General features: G+C 49.5%; 10 protein-coding genes across 10 annotated transcripts; 6 read left to right on the forward strand and 4 right to left on the reverse strand.

The window, feature by feature from the left end:
- The first annotated feature begins 81 nt into the window (after positions 1-81).
- Positions 82-1,380, forward strand: FVEG_11640 (hypothetical protein). The gene is made up of 3 exons (XM_018900963.1): positions 82-286; positions 336-571; positions 622-1,380. The coding sequence occupies exons 1-3, from the start codon at positions 133-135 to the stop codon at positions 1,147-1,149; spliced, it is 918 nt and encodes a 305-aa protein (XP_018759346.1). The 5' UTR covers positions 82-132; the 3' UTR covers positions 1,150-1,380.
- A 1,241-nt stretch (positions 1,381-2,621) lies between these two features.
- FVEG_11641 (hypothetical protein) lies at positions 2,622-4,437 on the forward strand. Its single transcript, XM_018900964.1, has 3 exons — positions 2,622-3,222; positions 3,271-3,910; positions 3,961-4,437. The coding sequence occupies exons 1-3, from the start codon at positions 3,079-3,081 to the stop codon at positions 4,326-4,328; spliced, it is 1,152 nt and encodes a 383-aa protein (XP_018759347.1). The 5' UTR covers positions 2,622-3,078; the 3' UTR covers positions 4,329-4,437.
- A 935-nt stretch (positions 4,438-5,372) lies between these two features.
- Positions 5,373-7,184, forward strand: FVEG_11642 (2-oxoglutarate dehydrogenase E2 component (dihydrolipoamide succinyltransferase)). Its single transcript, XM_018900965.1, has 4 exons — positions 5,373-6,087; positions 6,139-6,525; positions 6,574-6,756; positions 6,805-7,184. The coding sequence occupies exons 1-4, from the start codon at positions 5,470-5,472 to the stop codon at positions 6,919-6,921; spliced, it is 1,305 nt and encodes a 434-aa protein (XP_018759348.1). The 5' UTR covers positions 5,373-5,469; the 3' UTR covers positions 6,922-7,184.
- A 10-nt stretch (positions 7,185-7,194) lies between these two features.
- Positions 7,195-8,400, reverse strand: FVEG_11643 (mesaconyl-C4 CoA hydratase). The gene is made up of 2 exons (XM_018900966.1): positions 7,693-8,400; positions 7,195-7,648 (listed from the first exon to the last, which is right to left on the reverse strand). Exons 1-2 carry the CDS (start codon positions 8,294-8,296, stop codon positions 7,299-7,301), a joined length of 954 nt encoding a protein of 317 aa, XP_018759349.1. The 5' UTR covers positions 8,297-8,400; the 3' UTR covers positions 7,195-7,298.
- A 470-nt stretch (positions 8,401-8,870) lies between these two features.
- Positions 8,871-11,982, forward strand: FVEG_11644 (homoaconitase, mitochondrial). The gene is made up of 7 exons (XM_018900967.1): positions 8,871-9,024; positions 9,152-9,551; positions 9,650-9,793; positions 9,846-9,905; positions 9,955-10,802; positions 10,853-11,234; positions 11,282-11,982. The coding sequence occupies exons 1-7, from the start codon at positions 9,013-9,015 to the stop codon at positions 11,767-11,769; spliced, it is 2,334 nt and encodes a 777-aa protein (XP_018759350.1). The 5' UTR covers positions 8,871-9,012; the 3' UTR covers positions 11,770-11,982.
- A 150-nt stretch (positions 11,983-12,132) lies between these two features.
- FVEG_11645 (acyl-CoA dehydrogenase) lies at positions 12,133-13,722 on the forward strand. The gene has a single exon (XM_018900968.1). The coding sequence runs from the start codon at positions 12,245-12,247 to the stop codon at positions 13,547-13,549; it is 1,305 nt and encodes a 434-aa protein (XP_018759351.1). The 5' UTR covers positions 12,133-12,244; the 3' UTR covers positions 13,550-13,722.
- Positions 13,723-13,954: 232 nt separating this feature from the next.
- On the forward strand, positions 13,955-14,878 carry FVEG_11646 (endoribonuclease L-PSP). The gene is made up of 3 exons (XM_018900969.1): positions 13,955-14,204; positions 14,259-14,416; positions 14,464-14,878. The coding sequence occupies exons 1-3, from the start codon at positions 14,046-14,048 to the stop codon at positions 14,549-14,551; spliced, it is 405 nt and encodes a 134-aa protein (XP_018759352.1). The 5' UTR covers positions 13,955-14,045; the 3' UTR covers positions 14,552-14,878.
- Positions 14,879-15,102: 224 nt separating this feature from the next.
- FVEG_17064 (hypothetical protein) lies at positions 15,103-15,765 on the reverse strand (the record flags this gene model as incomplete). Its single annotated transcript, XM_018906332.1, has 1 exon — positions 15,103-15,765. One exon carries the CDS (start codon positions 15,763-15,765, stop codon positions 15,103-15,105), a length of 663 nt encoding a protein of 220 aa, XP_018759353.1.
- A 1,989-nt stretch (positions 15,766-17,754) lies between these two features.
- Positions 17,755-20,022, reverse strand: FVEG_11647 (beta-N-acetylhexosaminidase; the record flags this gene model as incomplete). Its single annotated transcript, XM_018900970.1, has 1 exon — positions 17,755-20,022. One exon carries the CDS (start codon positions 20,020-20,022, stop codon positions 17,755-17,757), a length of 2,268 nt encoding a protein of 755 aa, XP_018759354.1.
- Positions 20,023-20,451: 429 nt separating this feature from the next.
- On the reverse strand, positions 20,452-22,440 carry FVEG_11648 (hypothetical protein). Its single transcript, XM_018900971.1, has one exon. The coding sequence runs from the start codon at positions 22,330-22,332 to the stop codon at positions 20,602-20,604; it is 1,731 nt and encodes a 576-aa protein (XP_018759355.1). The 5' UTR covers positions 22,333-22,440; the 3' UTR covers positions 20,452-20,601.
- Between the last annotated feature and the right edge of the window lie 670 nt (positions 22,441-23,110).

Below are 23,110 nucleotides of genomic sequence, written 5' to 3' on the forward strand. Positions count from 1 at the left end.
GCGGGGCGGCTCTTATCACGTGATCTCGCGACGGAGCCTTGATTGCCCGTTTCGCGATAGCTTTGAAGCTCTTGACGGCTATCAAAACATTGGCTGGTGTTACGACAACAGTCAAGTATCCCCGTCGCCAAAATGTTTGACTACACCAATCTGCACGAGGTATTTGCGGAGGGTCTTGCGAACCCGTACGATCGCGAGACCCAGCGAGACATTGAACACTCGCGCAAGGAATTTGATGGCGCTCTCTTCATTGATCGAGTCCTACGGGCCGTGGGCATAACAAAGGGTATGCTTGTCTCAGGAACTGATTGCGACATTCTAACTCGTGATTTCAGCCAAGATCTACCCTCCCAAGACCGACAACGCGTTGAAGCAATTGCATCAGCAAATCTGTGAATCCACCATGTCAATGCAGCACAAGTTCTCGATCTTTTACTACATCCTCCTCGATTTCGACCTAACAGCAGGCCGCGAGAGCGTCTCTGATGCATTCGTGGATGCGTCTGGTATGCCCAAGAAATACCAAATCTTCATGAAGGGCCTGTGGTATCTGGATCGTCAGGAATACTCGGTATGGTTTGCGTCTGCGATTACCAAACAAAGACTAACAGGACTTTACAGCGAGCGCTCGAGTACATTTCACATCCTTCTCTGATCCCCGACTTTGCCGACAATATTATGACCGTGCTCGTCCAATCAGCTCAGGATGGCGATTACAGCATTGCGCTGTCATACTTTTACACCGTGCAGCCCAAATTGAAGACCTCAGCTGCTCTTGAGCTTCTCTTCGGCGCGATGGCGAAAACCAACATCTCAGAAGCGCTGTTCTACTCCCGAACCCGATCTCCACACACTCGCGAGATGCTCTTCCGTCAATTGATCGCCTCTGTCTTGGATAGTCCACACGACGAGCTTTCCGAGCGCGCTAGCCAACTTACCTTTTTGCCCTTTGACAAATCTGAGGAGGCCTGGTTTGAGGAGTACCTTCTCCACGGCAATGGAAAGACGCATAAGAAGGCAAAGGATACCCTTGTCATGCGCAAGATTGCGTGCGATCAGTTCTCGGATGTCACAAAGATTCGACACGGTGGTCAGTGGTCTGGAATTCTGGAGGGTATCAAGGGTGGAATTAATGGACATGCTGAATAAAGAGCTATTGACATTGCGTCATGTTCTTGATGGTCATGCATAGCGTAGGCGTTTACTGGTCATTTTTGTCATTTTAGAATGTTCGAGACTTGGTATAAATGAGTTCAGCCGCAGTCTGACGGTATACTCCCAGTGAGGATACGATCATAATGACCTTGAAATCCGCCGGTATTACCATGTTCGTTTACTATTACCCAACATATGGACGTTTTCAGAAGGCAGATTTGCATGCTTAGCTATTTTTGGAGTGTTGTCTATCGTAGCTTGAGAACTGGAGCTACAGGCTTCACATACCAAACTGATGGAAACCCCTGCGTGAGTTTGGGACTTCGATAACAAGCGCCAGAATAAAGTAGAGAGGTTTGTATGACCATCTTTAACAGTGGCGAAATTAATTCAACTAAAAGTGCATTTCTGTCTTTTACTTCTTCTCCTTTTGCCCTCCGCCTTCAGCATGCCACGTCTCGGAGAATAATGTCTTCACTAACAAATTTCCCGAATCCAGAGCGTCTGCCGAAAATGAGGCTGACCAGCGAGGCGCCACCACCGGGGATGAACCGGGTTTACGGCCATATCCAATAAGAACGAAGAACAAGAAGATCCTCCTCAGGGTCTCGACTGTGGAACTAGATAAGCTCAGTGGAACTCATTGACCTTGAGCTGATCTAAGGAGCATCTCGTCCGTCTCCAGGACATGGCCTCTCAGTAGAGTGATCCTTGAAGTTACAACGTTGGTAAGCAAATAGAGACTCCGGGATCCCACCTTCAAAGTTCAACGGACATGCGTCATCCCGAAAAAGTTCCCCGAGACATTTAAGTTTTACCAGTTCCGCAACGGTTCTAATTTTTATTACTGTAGCTTAAATTTTCTCTCAGTCAAACTTTTCTGAATGATTACAAACCCATTGTCTACCGAGTAACCAGCATGTCGGCAGCTTCGGAATATGCAAGTTGATATTAAGAACCCCCTGGCGGATTCGCAGCCCTGGATGCTAAAGGTCCGAATAGCTAGCTTCCTTGGCTTCATCTCCAAGCTTACAGATCCATAATTCGAGATAAGCTACAGCAAGGGCCGAGACCCCTATCGCGAGACATGCATGGCCCTGTTTGTTCTTTTTACAGGATGGTTATCAAATAAATGATGCTGCAAACACGCACGTGAATATCCCACAATATATCCCACATCATCTGGTTGTCGCGGTTCACCTCACCATTGGTTCACTGAACCGTCGAGGCGAAACTACGCCCGAATAGGTAGGTTGTCTGAAGCTTCTTGGAACCCATGGAAGGCCGAGCTGAAGACGAGGCAACGGGCGATCAATGCGTGACATTCTGGTTCCATGACAGCGCCAGAAGCAGCAGCTCGCAGTCAGCACGAGGCGCGCCATTTAACCAGGGTTCCAATGCCTCACAGTGAGCAATTCAATTGCCGCGGTGGTGAAAGAGTTTTCCGCCACTGGGATCGTCATATCGATTCTCCAAAAACAAGAGTCAAAACGGAGATCGTCTTATTGAGCACCTGACGTTGTCTAATCACAGCGCTTGTTGTTCTGTTTTCAGTGGAGTTCAAAAATGGGTCGAGGTACCAAGCTCTCCAGACCCAACGTCGATATCATCATGAGCATCAGTTTCTCCCCATGGGGGGCGCCAGGGGCGTTGATAGTGCGTTTTTTTTCTTCCTTTGCCCCCCTTTACAAAATGGTTTCAAGCCTAACCAGCCGTTGGGTCCATGGTCCGGTTTTTGCATGAGTCGGTGTCTGGGGAAAATGCTTAACCAAAGCTGGTGGTCTGCCTTTTCTTGCCCCATCGACTCTTGAATACTTTCTCATTTCTCTCTTCTTGATCTGGTTCCCACTTTGTCAATTGCTTGTTGTTATTTTTGCGGGGGACTCCATTTTGTTACCTCAGAGATACTACCGACGATGCATCATGAGGGATGATACCCCCAATATCATTGCTTCGGCCGCCATAACTCTTCCTCTTGCGACCTTGGCTCTTATTGCTCGACTTATTGCGAGGAAAATCACAAAAGCTGGATATGGCATTGATGATGCTTTGGCTGTTGTTGGCTGGGTATGTTAAACTCTCAAATGGATATGATGGGTTCTGACATGGCTGAAGTTGGGCTCGTTGGCCTTGTTGACGAATGGGATGATATGGATCAAGGATGGTTTGGGAAAGCCAATGGAGGTTGGACTTACAGACGACTTCACGTTTCACGATAAGAACCGACTGGCGTGGATACATATGTGGACGACGAGCTTCACTTACACCTTTGCCATCGCCTTCTCGAAATTCGCTATCCTCGCTTTTTACTGGCGTCTCTTTCAATTCTCCGATATTCGAATCCCCATTCAAGTCCTTTCATGCATCACAGTGGCGTGGTTTCTACTGCGACTCTTCATGGTGTGTTTGCAATGTCTACCACTAACAGCCTTGTGGGATGGAGACCAAGCAACGAGGGACGCAAAATGCCATATCCGCGAATCGACATTCTTCTTCTCGACAGTTTTGACGCACGTCTTGATCGATTGCGCGATTCTTATTCTGCCAGCTATTGAAGTTGGGAAACTCCATTTACCCAAGGGTCAGAAGGTTGCTGTCATTGCGCTGTTTGCGTTTGGTGCAATGACCTGTTTGGCCTCCATTTTCGTCCTCATTGAGTCATTCAAGTTCAAGTCGGATTCGAAGGAGATGACGCTGCAAATGGGACAGCATTACGCTTGGTCAATCGCTGAGTGCAACTTTGCCGTAATCGCTGGTATGTCCACATCGAACACTGCCATTTTGACCAGTACTGACTTTTCACAGCTTGTCTCCCAATGCTTCGGCCAGTCGCCCGCAAAATCCTCCCAGGCTCATTCCTCACCTCCAACAGCGGCGGCCAATCAACCCAAATAAGCGCCCCTTTCAGCGCACCATTCAGCAACGGCATCCGCCTCACCAGCGTCTCCAAGACGCGATCCGGCGAGAACGACGGCGGAAGCTCAACACATGAACTATCCAATAATCCACCAGATCTATACGACATAGGCGAATGGCCACACGGTACACAGACCACGATATCAAGCCCTTTTAGAAAATATACATCTGCGAAGGACTATGAGAGCAGCGAGATGGGGATCCGTGGTGATGAAGAGACGGCTGTTTCTGTACAACGGCGTGACGATAGTGTATGAAACAGGGCGGCGACCCTCGGCGTTTTGGATATGATATCAGCGAGGCTGAGTTATTTTGTTTACCTTAGATACCACTGGATAAAATACCAACTGAACCTTAATTTTCAAGCAAAACGTCCATTGTGTCGTATGTTGTGTCATCTGCGTGTTGCTTCATGCGCGGTCGAATTTAGGTTCTGTACCAGCACAACGGTGTCGGCCCGCCAGCCTCAACCTTCTTAGCATTCCAGTTGCATTCGCTTGACACGGAATTATCCAGGAGGTCATGGGCGCTGGGGATTTAAATATCATGAGTTTGGATATTTATGCCTCAGGCATGACATGACGTTGAGTCGTTATGCCGAACATTGCCGCAGCTATTGCTCAGCTTGCTCCGCAAAGTACGGAGCCATCGTCCAAAATGAGGAATTGTATGATTCGCAAACCCATTCTGACCGTGAGCTTTCGGCGTTGCAATTGTTAAGCCGATGGAAGGACCTGAACTCACAGATTATTAAGTTGTTCCTCTGAGTGGTTGCCAGAGCTGCTCGTGATGGTAGTCTTCACGAATTTTGGTGTCGGGTTTCAATGTCCGGCGACTGCCCGGGTGTTTCCGCCTATCCCGCGGGAGGAAGTTTATGGAGAGGTCACTCACCGAGCCATTAAGGGGAAGCAAAAAAACTTAGGACCTCTATTCTAAGTGATGAAAAGGTTTAGGTAAATCTATTATGGATCTGGGGGATCTCCAGACCAGCTTATTTCGACATCCTGATCTAATGTCAGTAGTTTTCTTGCTCCCAGCGGCGACAGCTTTCGCAGTTCAAGGTGAGTGCTTGTAAGTTGCTGATGTCGAATTGAACCTCACCTGAGTGACGTATTGCAAAGCACTCTATTTGGCTTTAATACTTGCGATTTAACAACACAATATGAAGCAGGAAAGCAATTAGGTATTTACTATAGCAAGTTTAGCTATAATATCCCGTAAATATTGGTACAATTCCCTTTTGCCCGTATAAACATCTCCAAAGGTACTGCAAGTCCGTGCGATACCTTCAAAGCTCGGCCCGCTTAATTCAGAACTTGTCAGGCTTGTTTTCCTTTCCCCACGATCCCATCATCCGCCCATCCCTTCCACCTTCAATTGCCCCCCCAAACCATCACAATGGCTTCATTCATGCGCATGAAGGCCGCAACAGGCCTCTCCGGCCTATCACGCGTCGCCCTCTCCCGCGCCAGCCTCACACACAGCGCCATCCTGTGCCAGCGCGATCCCCAACGACGACTCTTCAGCAACTCCAGCATCTTCAATGGCTCGTACATCGTCTCCGTGCCGCCCATGGCAGAGTCCATCACCGAGGGAACACTAGCCAGCTTGCCCAAGAAGGTCGGCGAGGCGGTTGAGCAGGATGAGGAGATCGCGAGCATTGAGACGGACAAGATTGATGTTCTTGTTAATGCTAGTGAGCCTGGTGCTATTGCTGAGTACTTTGCTGAGGAGGGCGACACTGTTGTTGTTGGACAGGACCTTGCGCGTATTGTGACGGGTGAGGATGCGGGTTCTGTTAAGAAGAGTGAGAGCGAGGAGTCAAAACCTAAGGAGGAGCCTAAGAAGGAGGAGTCAAAGCCTGCTGAGCAACCCAAGGCCGAGGAGAAACAAGCTGCTCCTTCTGAAGCTCCCAAGCCTTCAAAGCCAGCTGAGTCGAAGCCTACGCCCAAGGAGTCTAAGCCCAGCCCTCCCGTCCAAGGATCATCAAGCGGTCCCTCCCGCGGCGAGCGAGTCGTAAGTCCACCCAAACCAAAGCAACGTTATCTCAAGCTAACAATTTCGTAGGAGAAAATGACACGCATGCGCAAGACCATCGCCGCACGCCTCAAGCAGTCCCAAAACACATGCGCATCCCTAACAACCATCCAAGAAGTCGACATGACCAACATCATCGCCTGGCGCGCCAAGTACAAGGAAGAAGTCGCGGAAGAGCACGGCGTTCGCCTCGGTTACATGGGCGCCTTCACAAAGGCTACTACACTCGCTGCGCAAAAGGTTCCCCAGATCAACGCCATGATCGACACGGAGAAGGAGATCATCACGTATCGCGATTATGTCGATGTGAGCATTGCTGTTTCGGCGCCTAAGGGTTTGGTTACGCCTGTGTTGAGAAATACACATGAGTTGAGCATTGTTGAGTTGGAGAGGGAGGTTGCTTCTGCTGCTAAAAAGGTATGTTTATGACGATTGTGATGGTGGGGATGGTGCTAATGGATACAGGCTCGTGATGGTAAGCTTACTATGGAGGACATGGAGGGCGGAAGCTTCTCCATCAGCAACCCCGGTATCTTTGGCTCCATGTTTGGAACTCCTGTTATCAACTACCCCCAGGCCGCTGTGTTCAACATGAACGGTATTCGTCAAGAAGTCGTCGCCATCAAGGGTGAGGCCGTCATCCGACCTGTAAGTTTACCCCTCTTTAATCCATGGTTCAAGACTAATCTTCGGTAGATGATGTACATCAGCTTGACCTACGACCACCGCCTCATTGATGGTAGAGAGGCTGTCACTTTTTTGAACACTGTCAAGAAGTATATTGAGGATCCTTCGCGCATGCTCCTTGTCTAAACAGTTGGAGTGTTAGAGTATAGTAGAGTAGAGTAGAGTAAAGAGCTTATTTGTATGCTAGAGCGATTGGATTTAGACGGAGGAATGGGCACTATTGCATGGCCGGCGCATTTGTAGAGTTCGACTAATGCAGATGCTTACTACGTCACGTTTTATCGTGTGATTGAGGCGAAGAGATGTAGAAATGTATACAAAGGAGAAATCACTTCTCGAACCCTTGGCTGTGCTCTTATTCTGTGATGTGTGGACTAGACTCTGCGCCAACAACATAAGTCACTGAAGCAAGATAGAATATGATTTATGGACTAGAAGACTTTGATGATCTCATACTAGGTTTATGATGAATTATTCCTCAATCTATACTAAATATCCCAAGTTCAAAATCCCGTGATCTCGCTCTTCATACAAACCGTCCCATCTTTCTCAACAAGGATTTCCCAAGTCTTCCCGCCTTCAGCTGAGGTCCGTATATTATACGTCTGACCAGCATACAGAGGTGACATGGCTCTGTATGTGATACCTCCTGGGCTTCCGCCATTGCCGTGATTGTCTCGCCAGTAATCCAGCAGGTTTATGAGGTTGAGAGGGCCATGAACAACTTCAGCTGGATGGCCTTCAACGTTACGAGTCCAGTCTTGGTTGTAGTGTATCATATGGCCATTGAAGGTAAGCGCTGAGAATCTGAAGAGGCCGACTGGCGACCAGCGCAGTTCTCTGATGGGGACACCTAGGTCTCTTAGCCAACACCTGCAATCTTCTGCGCATGCTTACCTTCACTCTTGGCATCAAGATCTCTGATAAGTGATGGCCCACGGACAGCATCCTCAAGCACTCTGGGCTGCTCTCTCACGGTACTAGGATCAATCTCAGGTCTAAAAACCCAGGATCTCCGATCCGTCAACGCCAAACCCTTCGGCCCCCAAAACTCCTTCTTAACCTCCACGAGGACCATCTCCCCAGCTGATCGACTCTTCTTCGGCGTCGCGCTCAGCAACATCGTCTTCTCCATAATCTTATCACCAACCCGAAGCGGCACAGTAGTAGCCCATGTCATCTTACCACCAGCCCACATCCTCCGCGTGAATGGCTCAGGGGCATTATAAGTGGTATCGCTCCCATCAGCGCCTAATTCAAGTTCTGTCCCATTTGGTGTGAAGTACACGAGGTGGTAGCCAGGCGGTATAGGCGTGCCTTTAATTGGCGGCTTCTCAGATACGTCTTGGCCGTCCAGGACTGGCCGATTAAGTGTGAGTGCTAATTTCTGGAGCTGGTTTCCGTCGAGAAATTGACGGCGGATGATGGTTTTATTGGAGAATGTTTCGAGTAGGTGTGATGCCGCGTCTGCAGCAGTGGCTTTGAGGTTGCGGAGAGACATGATGCCTTGTGTAAGTGATGCGGGGTGAGCTTTGGAGGGGAACGTGAATAGATATACAGCTGGTGATCGGCCAATTGGTCGAGTTGCCGATATCTCTGAAAGTGGATAAAAACCACAACTTGGCATTTGCTATTGAACAGGAGTTATCTATAAATGTGGTCGATATTCCTTTCTAATTGTTACTGTCGTCAAGAGGCTACAGGTTAGTCTCCACGGGGCATGTGAAGTTACCGCCACAAGAACGGATACTGTCACTTATAGACTAGGGATTTCAAGCTCGGGATTTTTCTAGCAAAACCTAAGGAAAAATCAATCATGAGCTTCAAATGATGTCACCAAAATATCTTCTAAAGAGAGATTACAATTAATTTATAACTACAAAAGAGAGGAATGTCCTGCAATTGAACATCAACATCTTGAGTTCTTGAGACGTAGTTAAACCTCGGGCTCCACTTTCGGCAGGCGGTCAAGTTCCGGGTACAAGGGTACTCAACCTCCGACCAATCACGTCACTGCCATTATTATTCCGCTCACATTTCCCCAGGAATTTTCTATGACCCATCCCCTCCGAGGCCGGCTTCGCAAACAAAAAACATGAAGCTATCCCCAACCTAAAGCTCGCACTCTTTTCCATCCACCCGACACCGTCGCCGTCACGATCCAGAATTAGCTTTCTGGTATGGTATTTGTTATCGGTATCTGATTGAGCTTTCACAATGGTTGCTTTTGTATGTATATTCTTCCCGTAGCCCATCATGGGACCTCGGTTCCCCGCTATCGCGCCTTGAATACTCCCCTTTATCTCCCGGCCACTTCCTTTTAGTCTTTTGAAACATTAACTGACGCTTTGAATAGAGGAGAGCAGTTGCTCTCAATGCCGTCGCGGTCGCGCGGCTTCAATCTCGAACCTTGTTATCCCGCTCTCGATCCCTTGCCATCGCCACACAACACCGCGCCTACACGTCGCCGAGTGCCCGACGCCAATATGCTTTCCATACTCAACTCGAGAACTTGTCTACTCCTAACCCTTCGGCTTTCCAGTACCAGAAGGCGCCCGTGGTAGAGAATCCTCAGACTCTCGTAGAGAAAATCGCCCAAAAACACGCCGTCGGGCTCCCTCAAGGCAAGAAGATCAAGGCCGGCGACTACATCACACTGAATCCGGCAAAAATTATGAGTCACGACAACACAGCCGCCATCCATAAGAAGTTCGCGGGCCTAGGAGCCTCCAAGATCCATGATAGACATCAACTTGGTGAGTTGTGCCCTACGAAGTGTAGATGTTGCCTGGGGCCTACCTCGGACCATGGACTCAGCCTTGACTCGGGAATAGCTTCGCTAACACCTCAAAAGTGCTAACAATCGATCATGACGTGGGTAATCGCACAGAGGCCAATCTTCGAAAGTACGCCTCGATTCGTGAATTCGGCGAGAAGCATGGGATTGTAAACTTTCCTGCCGGAAGGGGAATTGGACACCAGATTATGATCGAAGAGGGTATGAAAACACTGAGATCGCTTAAAGAAATAGTCTACTAACGCACGGATAGGATTTGCTTGGCCAGAGACAGTTTCCGTGGCCTCAGATTCTCATTCCAATATGTACGGAGGTAGGACATTCTGCCAAAGTTCCATTTCGGGCTACTAACACACATGTAGGTGTGGGATGTCTGGGCACTGCTGTTGTTCGAACAGACGCAGCCGCAATCTGGGCTACCGGAAAGACCTGGTGGCAGGTTCCCCCCGTTGCAAAGGTCACTTTCACTGGCATCCTCCCCCCTGGTGTCACCGGAAAGGATGTCATTATTGCTCTCTGTGGCCTCTTCCGCGACGATCAAGTGTTGAACCACGCAATCGAGTTTGCTGGAGGTGAGAGTCTTACTGTCGATGAGCGCTTGACCATCAGCAATATGACAACAGAGTGGGGTGCCCTCGCTGGTGTCTTCCCTGTTGACGATGTGCTCATCTCATGGTACCGTGCCAAGGCCACCACAAACGCCATGTTCAACGGCTCCTCAAAGGACCGCATCAACCACAAGAGAATCGACGAGCTCGAGCAGAACAGAATGTCTGCTGACCCTGGTGCTAAATATGCTAAGGAGCTGTACCTCAACCTCTCAACTCTGTCACCGATTGTCTCAGGACCCAACTCCGTCAAGGTCGCCACCCCCCTGAACAAGCTCGAGGCTGAGAATATTCCCGTGAACAAGGCCTACCTCGTATCTTGCACTAACTCCCGAGCTTCTGACATCGCTGCTGCTGCTCGTGTTTTCCGTGAGGCTTCTAAGGAGGGTAAGCCTGCCAAGGTTGCTCCCGGTGTCGAGTTCTACATCTCTGCTGCGTCCGTCCCTGAGCAGAAGATTGCTGAGGAGGCTGGCGACTGGCAGGTGTTGGTTGAAGCTGGCGCCATTCCCATGATTTCAGGCTGCGCACAATGTATCGGACTGGGCAAGGGTCTTCTTGAGCCTGGTGAGGTCGGTATCAGTGCCAGTAACCGTAACTTCAAGGTAAGAATCTCTTAACCATTGAACCGTGACCTAAAGCTAACACCTTTCAGGGCCGCATGGGCTCTACATCAGCCAAGGCATACCTCTCCAGCCCCGAGATTGTGGCTGCAAGCGCTCTCCAAGGCAAGATCGCTGGCCCTGGCTGGTACCAGAAGCCCGAGGGTGTTGAGAAGGTCATCATTGGCGAAGGAAGCGGTGACTTTGTTGCTGACAAAGCTTTGTCCATTGAGGATGCTCTCGACAAGATCATCAACGAGGCTGATGCTTTGATTGCCGCTGCTGAGAAGTCAGAGGGTACAGCTGAGGAAGCAAGCCCCGTTGCTTCTGAAGAGGAGTCGCTGACTGAGATTCTCCCTGGCTTCCCTGAGAAGGTCGAGGGCGAGATTGTCTTCTGTGACAGCGATAACATCAACACTGATGGCATCTACCCCGGTACGTTAACTCGCCCGCATTGCCCGACTCAACTAACAGCTTGATAGGCAAGTACACATACGAAGATAACATCTCAACAGAGAAAATGGCCGAAGTCTGTATGGAGAACTACGACACCGAGTTCGGCAAGATCGCCCAGCCCGGCGACATCCTCGTCACAGGCTTCAACTTTGGCTGCGGCTCATCACGCGAGCAAGCCGCGACTGCTATCCTCGCCAAGAAGATCCCGCTCGTGGTATCTGGTAGCTTCGGCAACATCTTCAGCCGCAACAGCATCAACAACGCGCTCATGGGCGTCGAGGTGCCGCGCCTCGTGGAGCGTCTGCGCGAGACGTACAAGAACGACACCGAGAAGCCGCTGACTCGACGAACGGGGTGGAAGTTTGTCTGGGATGTGAGGAGGTCAAAGGTCGTTGTTACGGAGAAGGATGGGAAGCAGTGGGAGCAGAAGGTTGGGGAGTTGCCTGCTAATGTGCAGGAGATTATCGCCAAGGGCGGCCTGGAGAAGTGGGTTAAGTCCAAGATTGAGGCGTGAAAAGAGTGATTTGCGTGTATTATAGAGGGTATTTAGATGTTGGAAATAAGTAAAAGTCTTGAACCTCATGACACTGATTACTTGGCTGGGAGAGACAGGAAAGCTTGAGACCTTTGTCCTAAGGCTTGGGTGAGTTTAGGACCAAGACTTAGGTAAGTTATGGATATCTTAGAAGGCCTTTAGACCATTGATGTTGGCACCTTGATTCAATGTCAGAAGTATTCTTGCTCCTCGGGGCTTGGCGAAGGCTTTCGTGGCTGACAAAACTACGAAGACGAGCTTAGTGGGTATAGACAAGACTGTTGGCCGGGTATTTTTGACAGCTTGCCCCAAGGTCTCTCCGCATCTCATCATCATTCAACACAAAGAGCGCTTGAACATCATCAGGTCTTGCCTACCTATTGGAATCCAGCTCACTAGATCACCAATTAGCAATTGACTGCAAGTTACGAGAAATAAAACACTCAATTCGAGGATGATACGCAACCCGACTCTCAAAATGTCGCGAATAGCTTCACGATGCCTCATTCATCTCCGCCAATCGCCACCTCACCAAGCCCAACGACATGCCTTCTCAACAACTCCCTCCAGACATCTCATGAGCCTAACAGGATTCTCAGAAAACCAACTAACGGTCCGCGACGCCATCAGCAAAATATGCTCTGAATTCCCCAATACATACTGGCAGTCCCATGACCAAGATGAGCAAGACCCAAAGGAGTTCCATGCTGCTCTCGCAAAAGCCGGCTGGCTTGGTATTGCACTTCCGGAATCACTAGGGGGTTCAGGATTGGGTATCTCAGAGGCCACGATGATGATGCAGACGATCGCGGAATCAGGCGCTGGTATGGCGGGTGCGCAGAGCATTCATGCTAATGTCTACGCGACGCAACCTCTTGCCAAGTTTGGTTCGAGGGAGCAATTGGAGGAGACTATTCCGAAGATTGTGTCGGGGGAGTATAGAGTGTGCTTTGGAGTCACGGAGCCAAACGCTGGGCTTGATACGCTTCGTCTGGAAACGGTAGCCAAAGAGAACTCTGATGGTTCATTCAGCGTCACGGGTCAGAAGATTTGGATAACTTGTGCGCAAGTAGCCTCGAAGATGATACTCCTCGCGAGAACTACGCCACTGGACAAAGTCACAAAGCCAAGCGAAGGTCTATCTCTATTCTGCATTGATCTCAACCGTGACCAACCAGGTCTCGAAATGCGACGGATCAAGAAAATGGGCGGTAGAGCGGTTGACGCCAACGAAGTATTCTTTGACAACTACACCATCCCCGCCTCATCCCTCGTCGGCGCCAAAAACAAAGGTTTCAAAATGATCCTCCACGGCATGAACGCTGAGCGCTGCCTCCTCGCCGGCGAAGCCCTCGGTCTCGGCTACGCAGCCCTCACCAAAGCAGCATCCTACGCACGAACACGCGTTGTATTCAAACGGCCAATCGGGATGAACCAGGCAATAGCTCACCCGCTGGCCGACGCGTACATGAAGCTTGAAGCTGCGAAACTGGCGACGTACCACGCTGCGAGGCTGTATGACGAGGGGGAGGAAGAGGTTGGGGTCGCGGCAAATAGTGCAAAGTACATGGCTGCTGAAGCGGCGTTTGGGGCGTGTGAGAGGGCGGTGTTAACGCTGGGGGGGATGGGGTATGCGGTTGAGTATGATGTTGAGAGGTGGTTTAGGGAGTGTCTTGTTCCGAGGATTGCGCCGGTTAGTAGGGAGATGATATTGAATTATATCAGTGAGAAGGTTCTTGAGTTGCCGAGGAGTTACTGATGGAAGCATCTTGGCCAATATGGCTAATGGAGTGCCCAGAACAGACGCTTGGGGAGCACATCGGTATTGTTTATTTAGCCAGTATTAGAGTACATGAGGTCCAAGATTCTCCGTTACAGCATTAGCTACTAGTAGTATACAACGATGTCTCATGTCTCATCAATGGAAGACGTCTCAGCAGTTCATGGTTGCGAGTCCGATCTCGGCCAAGTGCCAAAACTGCCTGATTAGGAAGTAAGCGTGGGCTCACAGCGCGTCTGTACTATTCTATAAAACGTATATAGCATTCTTATATTAATTCAAATCAATAATATATGATCCCCTGAAGTATCTCAAGTCCATTTCGCTTGTTGACTATAGTGCTGCAAAAGACTCATCGGCTCTAGTCGGATATCCATGGTCTTCGGATGACAGATCTACACCCCGCGATCGCCCTCATCTCGACATTCCCTCACGTCTCACCATCCATCAATCCACAACAGTCGATTCACCCAAAATGGCACGAACACCAGTTTCTACAAAGAAGGCCCCCGCTGTGCCGCAAAGCTTGATGAACCAGGCCATCATCGCCAATGGCTTCGTCTTCACATCCGGCGGCGTTGCAATGGACCCCAAGACGGGCAAGATTATTGACGGCGACATCGAAGCTCACACAGTACGTAATTCCTCTCTAAATATGGAATGAATTGTTGACTGAAGGGTCGTTTAGCGCCAAATCATTTCTAACCTCGGCGCCATTCTTGAGGAAGCTGGTTCGAGCCTGAATGATGTGATTGAGGTCAACATTTACTTGTCTGATATGAAGTACTACGCCAAGATGAACGAGGTCTATGCTGAGTATTGGGGTGATGTCAAACCTGCTAGAACGTAAGTCAACTGGGAGATGGGTCAGATAAAAATGCTGATTGTGGTAGATGTGTTGCTGTCAAGAGTCTTCCGATGAACGCCAATATTGAGATCAAGTGTGTTGGAGTCGTTACCAAGCCCAAGTCAAAGCTGTGAAGGAGGAAGCCGCTGCTTGGAGACCGCCTCTGGCTGTAGGTACAGGCTCGCGATGATGTTCCATAACTCGTAGTTTTTAGGTACAGCCTCTATGACACTTGACTTGCAAGACCATGTTTTCTCGGGTCAATTCGTTAGATCTTGTGTATTCTACCCATTCTACAAGCATACCGATTCCGTGAGTAGGCGGCTTCTCCATGCTATGATGTTGTTCAGGCACGCAAAGGAAACGAGTGAATCCTTCTCACACTGAAAGCTCAGGCGTGGTTTGTGATGAGGACAGACTCTCTCCTGGGTGCGGGTGATGCTGGCTATATAGAACCAACTTAGTTCGTTCATTTGCCAGCCGTCCGTGACAGCCGAGCTTTCCATTGATGCTAGTGCCACCTGCGATGAACATATTCCCAAATCTGGCTGTGATGATACTGCCATAGCTCCTGGCGTTATACGTTGCTGCGTGGTGATACAGGACTGTCCTACCAGAGTGGTCACAGTGATGGGAATTGAAATCACACTTGATGAGCGCTGGCACAATATCAACGGTCTTCGTCTCATAAGGCAAAAGGCGGTGGTCTTCCGATGACCAGAGATTTCTCTATAACATTAGGATCGGTACCGTACTGTAGCAGTGCATACAGGAGGCCTCCGTCCACCATTGAGGAGTACGCAATATTCCATATGAATGCGTGGAGGACGGGATGACCAGATGAGTCCAGGCCATTTGCATCAACTTCGAGTTGCAAGAGCTTAGCAGCAAGTCGTGGATAGTTCTTTGCAGACGGCGTGCTGATGTCTGCCTCGTGTCGGAGCAATACTTCCATGATGTGTAGGCACACTGCAAGACCGAGACAATTGCGTGCTACATGGAGCGCACCTAGACCACTATGGTCCCAGCTATTTGCGTCTACACCACTCTGATAAATATGAACCAGCTTGATACTAGTGGGTTGTTGAATGGCTTTGCTCAGGGCCAAAGGAGATATATGGTTCACCACTTGGTCCAGGAGGAGCTTGGATATGTCAGATCCACACAATTCAACGTGCTTACATATGGCGAACTTAGTAGGCGTGTCTCCCATATCACCCGCACCGCGCTGAAGAGTCAGGTTGGACATGGGAGGCCTTGGTAGAGACATGAAGAAACCGGCAAGGCAGAGAGTTGCCGTGTCGCTGCCCAAAATAGGTCCGTCCTGGATGAGCATCTCGATTGACATAACGCGCCTATGAGGCTTCAGTCAAATACATTTCCCTTACCAACTCGTCATCGCGACTTACAAATTGCCAACCGGGACAACTGAGGCAGCCAGCGTTGTCTATTGCCTGCTTGAAGAAAAGTGCGGCAAGTTTCTGGTCGGTCGGTATCCGGTGTCATACTAATAGGGATCGGTGCAGCTGGGTTCGTGTGCTTGGCCCTTGAGATGGTCTCGTACATGCGATAATACGAGACATAGAAAGCATCGCCTCGCCGAGATAGGTGCCGGGTGAAAAGGAGTACCTGGGTGATGGGAGTTGACAATCTTCGGGAACTGATCTGAAGGCGTGGTACAGTCCTATTGCTGTGCATATTAGCATCGGTCTAGCTACTGTGATTGTCAAATCCGACTCTGAGAGAAGTTCATCAATATAGAAAGGAATCCACAGGACTCTGTAGTACAGCCTGACTCAGTACGCATGGGGAATCAGGATGCTGCCATGGTTGTATCCCAGCTCGTCCCGAGTAACACTATTACCACCGCGACCAGACGAGCGGTATGTTAATCTTCTGAAAGGAGAATATGCCGATCCTAAATATAGTATAAGTATACTTCCCATTATGCCATGCAGGTTGAGCCCCGGAATGTTCTGTCTGACGGAGAAAGAACTGGGGGGTTTCGGGCTTTCTGATGCCCCAACAGTTCATGCATCTCTACCCCATGACAAACTCGGCCTGTTCTGTGCTGACGCGGAAGTCTTTTGCAAAGTTGGCTTACTTTTATACCTCAAGATCGCAATCTCTTCCTCTTTAGAACTCGGCCATTGAGGCATCCGCCGGTCTAACAACCGGGATTTGATCGGGATACAGAAGTGCGTCCGATATTAGCTTACAAACCGTATCTCTGGCCTCAGCTGCTCTACCTTACCGTATAGGAGAAGTGGTCTAGAAATCTCGACTGTATCAGCCACAGTGTCGCCAGAGTATCAGCCAGCTCCTTCGTTGTTAATGGCAGGAGTGCCTGGACGACCCAGCACAGAGGCCGAGATATCCTATACTGTCGCTGGAGCCTGGTATGAGCCCCGATGCGTGCATGGAGAAGTCTGAGAGCTGCAGGCAAGCCAGTACATCTCGCACAAGTCGGCTGTTGGTCTTGCACTGCACTGCACGAACTCTTCGGTTGCAAAACCGACACCAGGGAGCGTCGTCAGATCACCGCCGAACCATGTTCCTGACCTCGGCCACGTAGGCTGGTCCTACACTTTATAGATACTGTGTCTCTCGATCTCGAGGGGCTGAAGATTCGCGAAACATCACGCACCATATCGGACTTGGCCTCATCGAGACGCAAACACGGCTATAGTCGTAGGATAGCCACCTCGCGACTCATCATCGTCAGCGCCAAGGGGTAGCGACTGGTAGTCCGAGTCAGGGCCGTCTACGACGGAGCGTAGTCTGATGGGTAAACCACTATATAGAGTCCACGAAACACTCGTATAGTGTATCCAAGAGGCGACGTACTGGGCCTCGTTCAAGGCCTTTGATGACCCTCTTGAAACCCCCCAGAGCCATACCTGACGAAAGGATACAGTGTGCCTTCATCCCAGCATGCATCAGCAAAGATACATGCCTCGCCAAGCTCTGTCATTCCCGGAGTATCTGGTGGGGGAAAGCGATGGAGGTAGTCCCCACTGTCCCTTACACATGATCTATCGACGGAGAAGAGTGGTTGGCTGTCGTGAGGAGCCCTAGCCGGTTTCTCAGTGCAATGGGTATCACTGAATTTCCTTTTACCGCCCAAAAACAGGGTTGAGAAACGGCGCATGACGAGAGATCGAGATAGGCTTGTTTGCTAACCTCGAATGATACGAAGATAGTAGCTTAAAGGTTTCACGATAAAGATGTAACGTCGTCAGTGTCATAGAACTATCTCCTCGTTGGCATTTGTGACCAATACAAAGAGTTTCAATGTTCAAGAACAAGGGATGAACTAGTTGACATGCGCAGTAGTTCACAATGATACGAGTAGCAAGCCTCCCACGACCAACCCTAACAGAATGAGAGCTGAAGAAACGGAACACCGAACAGCCTCACTCCCCTTCGGAACATCAGCACTCTCTTTTCCACCCGATCCCCCTGCTTCGGTAAAGTTAGAAGCCCCTGTCAATTCCAAACGCTCCAGACCTCCCTCAATCTTATCCAGCGGCGCAACAAAAGCCATCTGACTCCAACTAAACTGCGTATTCCTCCCTCCATACACAAAGACTTCAAACCTTCCCACCACTTCACCATCGCTGAACACAACCGTTCCGTGTAGAACGTCCGTCACCAAAGTGATGTTAACAGGAGTAGACACTTTGACGGGTTTGTGCGTGGATGAAGTGTTCACCCAGATACGGCCTGGAGCTCCAGGGTCAAGATCGAGGGCGTCGTCTTTTGTGACTTTGCGGAGGGGATACTCCCATCCATCGGCGGTGAAGACCATACTTCCGCTATCATCCAAGGATAGAGTATTGTCGGGCCCGGAAAGGTTGAATGGGCCTGTGATGGAGAGCGTGAGGGTGTAGTTCATCCCCTTGCTCCCATGACCAAGGTGAACTTCCTTCCCATCGCCATCTGAACGAGTCCACGATACCAACGTCCCATTACCCCCAAGAGACAGCACCCTATCAAGATTCTGATCCGGAGCCCTCGGGGAGTAAAAGTCAACACTACCATCACTCGTCTCCTCCACCAACTTCGGTCCACGACTCCCACTCCACGCCCTCCCTCCCACCACCGCAATCCCCCTCCTCATCGAATAATACGCCTCAAGTTGCGTACTCGCATCAGGCCCATTATCGTTCCACGCCGCCAAAGTCGCACCCCTCAACCTCTCCTCATCACTCTCAAGCTGCAGACTTGCATTAACAGGGTTGAAATCAGCAGGCGTCCACTGCCACTCCTCCTTATCAGCAAAGTTGAAAACACGACTCTCGTTGAAGAACTGCGGGTAGCGCGCTGGGAGGATGGGCATGTGGTCGTTTTTGAGACTTGTGTAGGCCCACCAGTCTTCTGAGTTGATGATGTCGTAGCCGTCTTTGACGAGTTGGATAGGGTCAGATTGGCCGTATTGCCAGTGCTGAATGATGACGGTTTTGTCGATTGTTTGGTTGCGTTTTGAAGGTTCGTGAGTGCCCCAGATTCGACTTCGCTTGTTGGATGTTGAGTTTATGAAGCGGCTCATTTTGTTGACGAAGGCGATGTAGTCATCGGCAAGTTCGGCGTCGTATTCATCAGCACCAATGTGGACTTCTTTTGTCTTGAACCATGGTAGGAATTCTTTCCAGATACTCTGTACCGTTGGGAAGGTATCAGGATGCGTCAAGTTGAGCAAATCCTTTTTGGCTAGGGCAAGCTCCGGTTTCCATTTGGTGAGATACAGAGAATGACCTGGCGCCTCAATCTCCGGAATGACGGTGACACCTCGCGAAGCGCAGTGGCTCTGCAGTTCCGTGAAGTCATCTCTAGACAGTGTCTCATTCTCACGCCCATGCAGGATACCCCTCAGCGATTTATCCTCCGGCAACAGCGAAAAATGCGAGTAGACATCCCTCCAACTCTCATTCTTGCCACGGTTCAGCGGATAGTTATCACTAAGATGATAGTGAAACTCATTCATCTTGAAGAACGAAGCATAGCTGCACAGCTCTTTGAGAAAGTCCTTCGAATACCATTTTCTCCCTGCATCAAGCATATATCCTCTGGTAGCGTAAGCCGGAGCATCTCGACCAAGAGTACTAGTAATCGTTCCGTTGCCAGAGAGGAGGAGTTGAAGAAATGTTCTGGTTCCCCACCACATTCCTCGTGCGCCTGATCCACCGATGAATACGCGGTTGGAGTTAATGATGATCTCGTAGCCTTCTGTTGTTGATTTTCCGTTCTCGTATGTGAGATCAGAAGATTCTCCGGTGTATGAACCAAGAGAGATTCCGCTGGCGTTGTTGGGAAGTGAGTCGACGTGCTTCAGCGTCCAGTTGGATCCTGTGATCTTAGCGAGATCATCTTGAAAGGTTGTTGCGAACTCTTGGGCGGTAGGCGGAATCAGAGTCAGACCATCTTTATCCGACACAGGCGCAAACTTGTTATCGATGTAAATGAACTTTGGACTTGAATCAACAGACCAAGTCTCTTCCACAAAAGAATCAGCTTTTTCAAGAATCGGAGGGATGAGGTCTTGTGCTACAGCCAGCAGAGGCGAAGCCAGCAGAATGCCCGCGACCAGATATTCCTTCAACATGACGCCACTCTACTTAGGCCCGAGATGTAAAGTGCAGGTTCGTGACTCGCATCATAAATCAATCGAGGTTATCGTATTTCTTGCTTGTTGTTTGCCGATCTTGGTGAGATCTGGGTCTTGACTCCGCAACAAGTGCGGGGATGTTACTTGATTGCAACAACGCGGATGTAACTGTAACCATGAGCTCTTATCACCCACTGCCACTGGCAAAAGATCCCAAGGCGCACCTTCTTGTTTGAGCTTCGTCTTAAAGTTGGCTACCCTGGTCTTGTTTCAACTTTGACAATGCCTGCTACAACTTCACGATTATGTCTGTGGCCAGCGATACTGAGGCTATTCGGACTCGAAGAGAAATAATTTATATTTGTTATGCTCAGGACTCATATAAACTGAATTGAATAATAGTCAAAGCGCGATAGTTACGAAATAGTCAGCGTGAACGAAGGTGATCAGATGATAACACCTGACAACCGAAATTTGATATACAATGTCGGGAGCAATTATCTATTCTAATGTGATCATTAACAATACAAAGAAATCATTAAAAAAGAACAGTTTTCGCTTCAAAGACTCGCTAATTCATGCCAACTCGTATCGCTGCGTCAATGGCCGCTTCTGCTGCGACTCATGAACATACATCTCATATATCCGCCTCTCATCTGCTGACATCTCATATGGAGGCAACTTATGCCTAGGAACGTACACCTCTTGCGGCGGCAAGGCACTAGGCCAATTTACCGAAAAGCCATCAGAGTTATCTTTATAATGCGTTGGTTGCGTCTCAGACTGTTGGCCTTGAGCTCTACGGCGCCGTCGCCAGAAGAAGATACCGAGACCAAGAGCGATGAAACAGAGGGCAGCACCTGCTCCGACGGCGATTCCGACCTTTGTGGCGGTTGGCATGGAGGGCTTTGATTCAACTTCATCTTGTTCTGAGGGACTAGCCGCTTTGGTTGGAGTGGTCGATGGCGATGCCGCTGGCTCATCGTCCCAGACACCTTTCCATGAAGCTTCCCAGTTGTTTCCACCCTTGCTGATAGTCTTATCCTTGACCTCAATTGACGTGACGTCTGTCGTCGCTTGAACTCTGGGACCTGGTGCTTGAGCCAGCCACCACCTGTTGGCATCAGGATGCCAGTTCGCTCCGATAAAAGCATCTTGTAGAAACGATCGTCCGAGGACATATCTTCCATTATTGTTCACATGGCATGGGAAGTAGGGAATAGGGTTATCGACAATTGGCTCCGAAAGAGTGAGGTTGAGATGCATGAATGGAACTCTGATCTTGACGGGGTCGGTGTTCGTGTCTGATATGAACGAGAATGATAAAGCAGTCGCAGAGTTGACGATTTCGTCGTACTGATCTGACTTTGTGTCCCAGATGTAGAGACCAAGGTCAGAATTGAAGTTGACGGGAAGGTGTTCGGCGATGTTGTCGCAAGTGGACTTTGGGAGGGTGAGGTATGGAGAGCATCCGTCCACAGTGACTTTCAGACCGCTAGTGATAGAGGAGTTGCCCTTGGCCAAGAGATTATTCTTGGACTTGGAAGTAAACGGAGAGTGATCACCAACACCTTCAATGGCAATATCCCAAACTGTGATACCGTCATCTCTCGGACTTCCGCTCAGCGTGAGCACTTCCCCAATAACGCGGTTCTTATCATATCCACCGAACCAGAGAGAACCAGCAACAGAGGGCTTGACGGATCCGATGTGCATACCATAGGAATTGGACGGTGTGAACTCGTTCTCCCAGAACCATCCAGGTGGCATACTGCCATTGGTAGCAGGTTTCCCGTCGGGTTGTTCAAAGGATTGGTTGACGGATCCTGGACCGCCCAAACTCAGACAACCCGCAAAGAAAGGTACGGTCTGACCGCCTGGATATTTAATCTTCTGCGCGTCAAGCAAAGCGATAGTCGAGTTGATAGTATTAATCTCGCCAAACATTATATCGTCTCGGTATCGAATGCTCGTGTCGCCTTCGAGATTCACACCTTGCATGAAGTTATCCAGTTCCACGAGGATATTCAAGCCAGTTCGGTCGCCGGTTCTTTTGTCGTAAGTACCTGCTTTCGAAGCATAGCACGTTCCTCGTTCGCAGTAATCATCGCTGATAAGCCAGGTTTCCCACGTCCCGCCAGGATATAGTGAAATGGAAGTGGGACTGCTTCCAATCTGGACGCTGACACCACGCCAGGGACCATCAGGTCCGAATGTGTCGTCCGTCCATTGAATTTCTCGAGGGACTTGGGCAGCAGATGCGAGAATAATGAAGGTAACCAGGGGTAAGATGACTTTCCAGGCCATGGTCAGTGACCCGCCTTTGAGAGGTATTAACGAAAGAATTAATTTAGGTAGTGTAACAAAGAACGAAAGAGAGATCAAAAAGATGGAAGGCAGCGGATCATGAGCACATGCAACGAAAGTCACAGGAAAACAAGAACAGAGAAAGACGGGCGGGACGAGCACATAACCATAATTAGAATTTGCAAGGCTCAACCAACACGATAACAAAGCCTTGGGCGTCACCAGCTGAGCAACCTATCGCCAGCCGGTCAATTTGCCCTGGCCCACTTGGTGTTGTAAGAGAACAACCAACATGCATAAGGGATTCTCAGCCCAGGGCGCTCAGATATGTGACTATACCTTCATATATAGGATAAGCGCTGGAAATATGGCTGTATTGTTCTTTAGTGAGGTACATGTACTTGCTAGCGGTACCCGATGATTGAAATACTGAGTTGGTCTGTTGGGCTCGACCAACGAACATTATAGTACGGTGAGCGGTTTGAGAAGAAGTGCGTGCCAAGCCAACAATATATCATGATATGAGGCATTTAACCAAAAGATTCAATTAGAATTTGAGGAGAAGATGATAGAGCAGAAGTATATAAAGTTAAGCATAAATGAAGCTCGCGATAGTAATAGACTCCAAACATACACGAAGTAACAGTAACATCATGCCTCAAAAGAAAAGAAATCTCGCCATCGCGGTTATCAACCTGAAACACTCCAAAATAACCGACCCCTGTCTCTGTATTGTCTCAGCGGTTAACGCCCCCAAATGGTTGGACGTTTGAAACGT

Source organism: Fusarium verticillioides, chromosome 7, assembly GCF_000149555.1.
Source record: "Fusarium verticillioides 7600 chromosome 7, whole genome shotgun sequence".
NCBI lineage: Eukaryota > Fungi > Ascomycota > Sordariomycetes > Hypocreales > Nectriaceae > Fusarium > Fusarium verticillioides.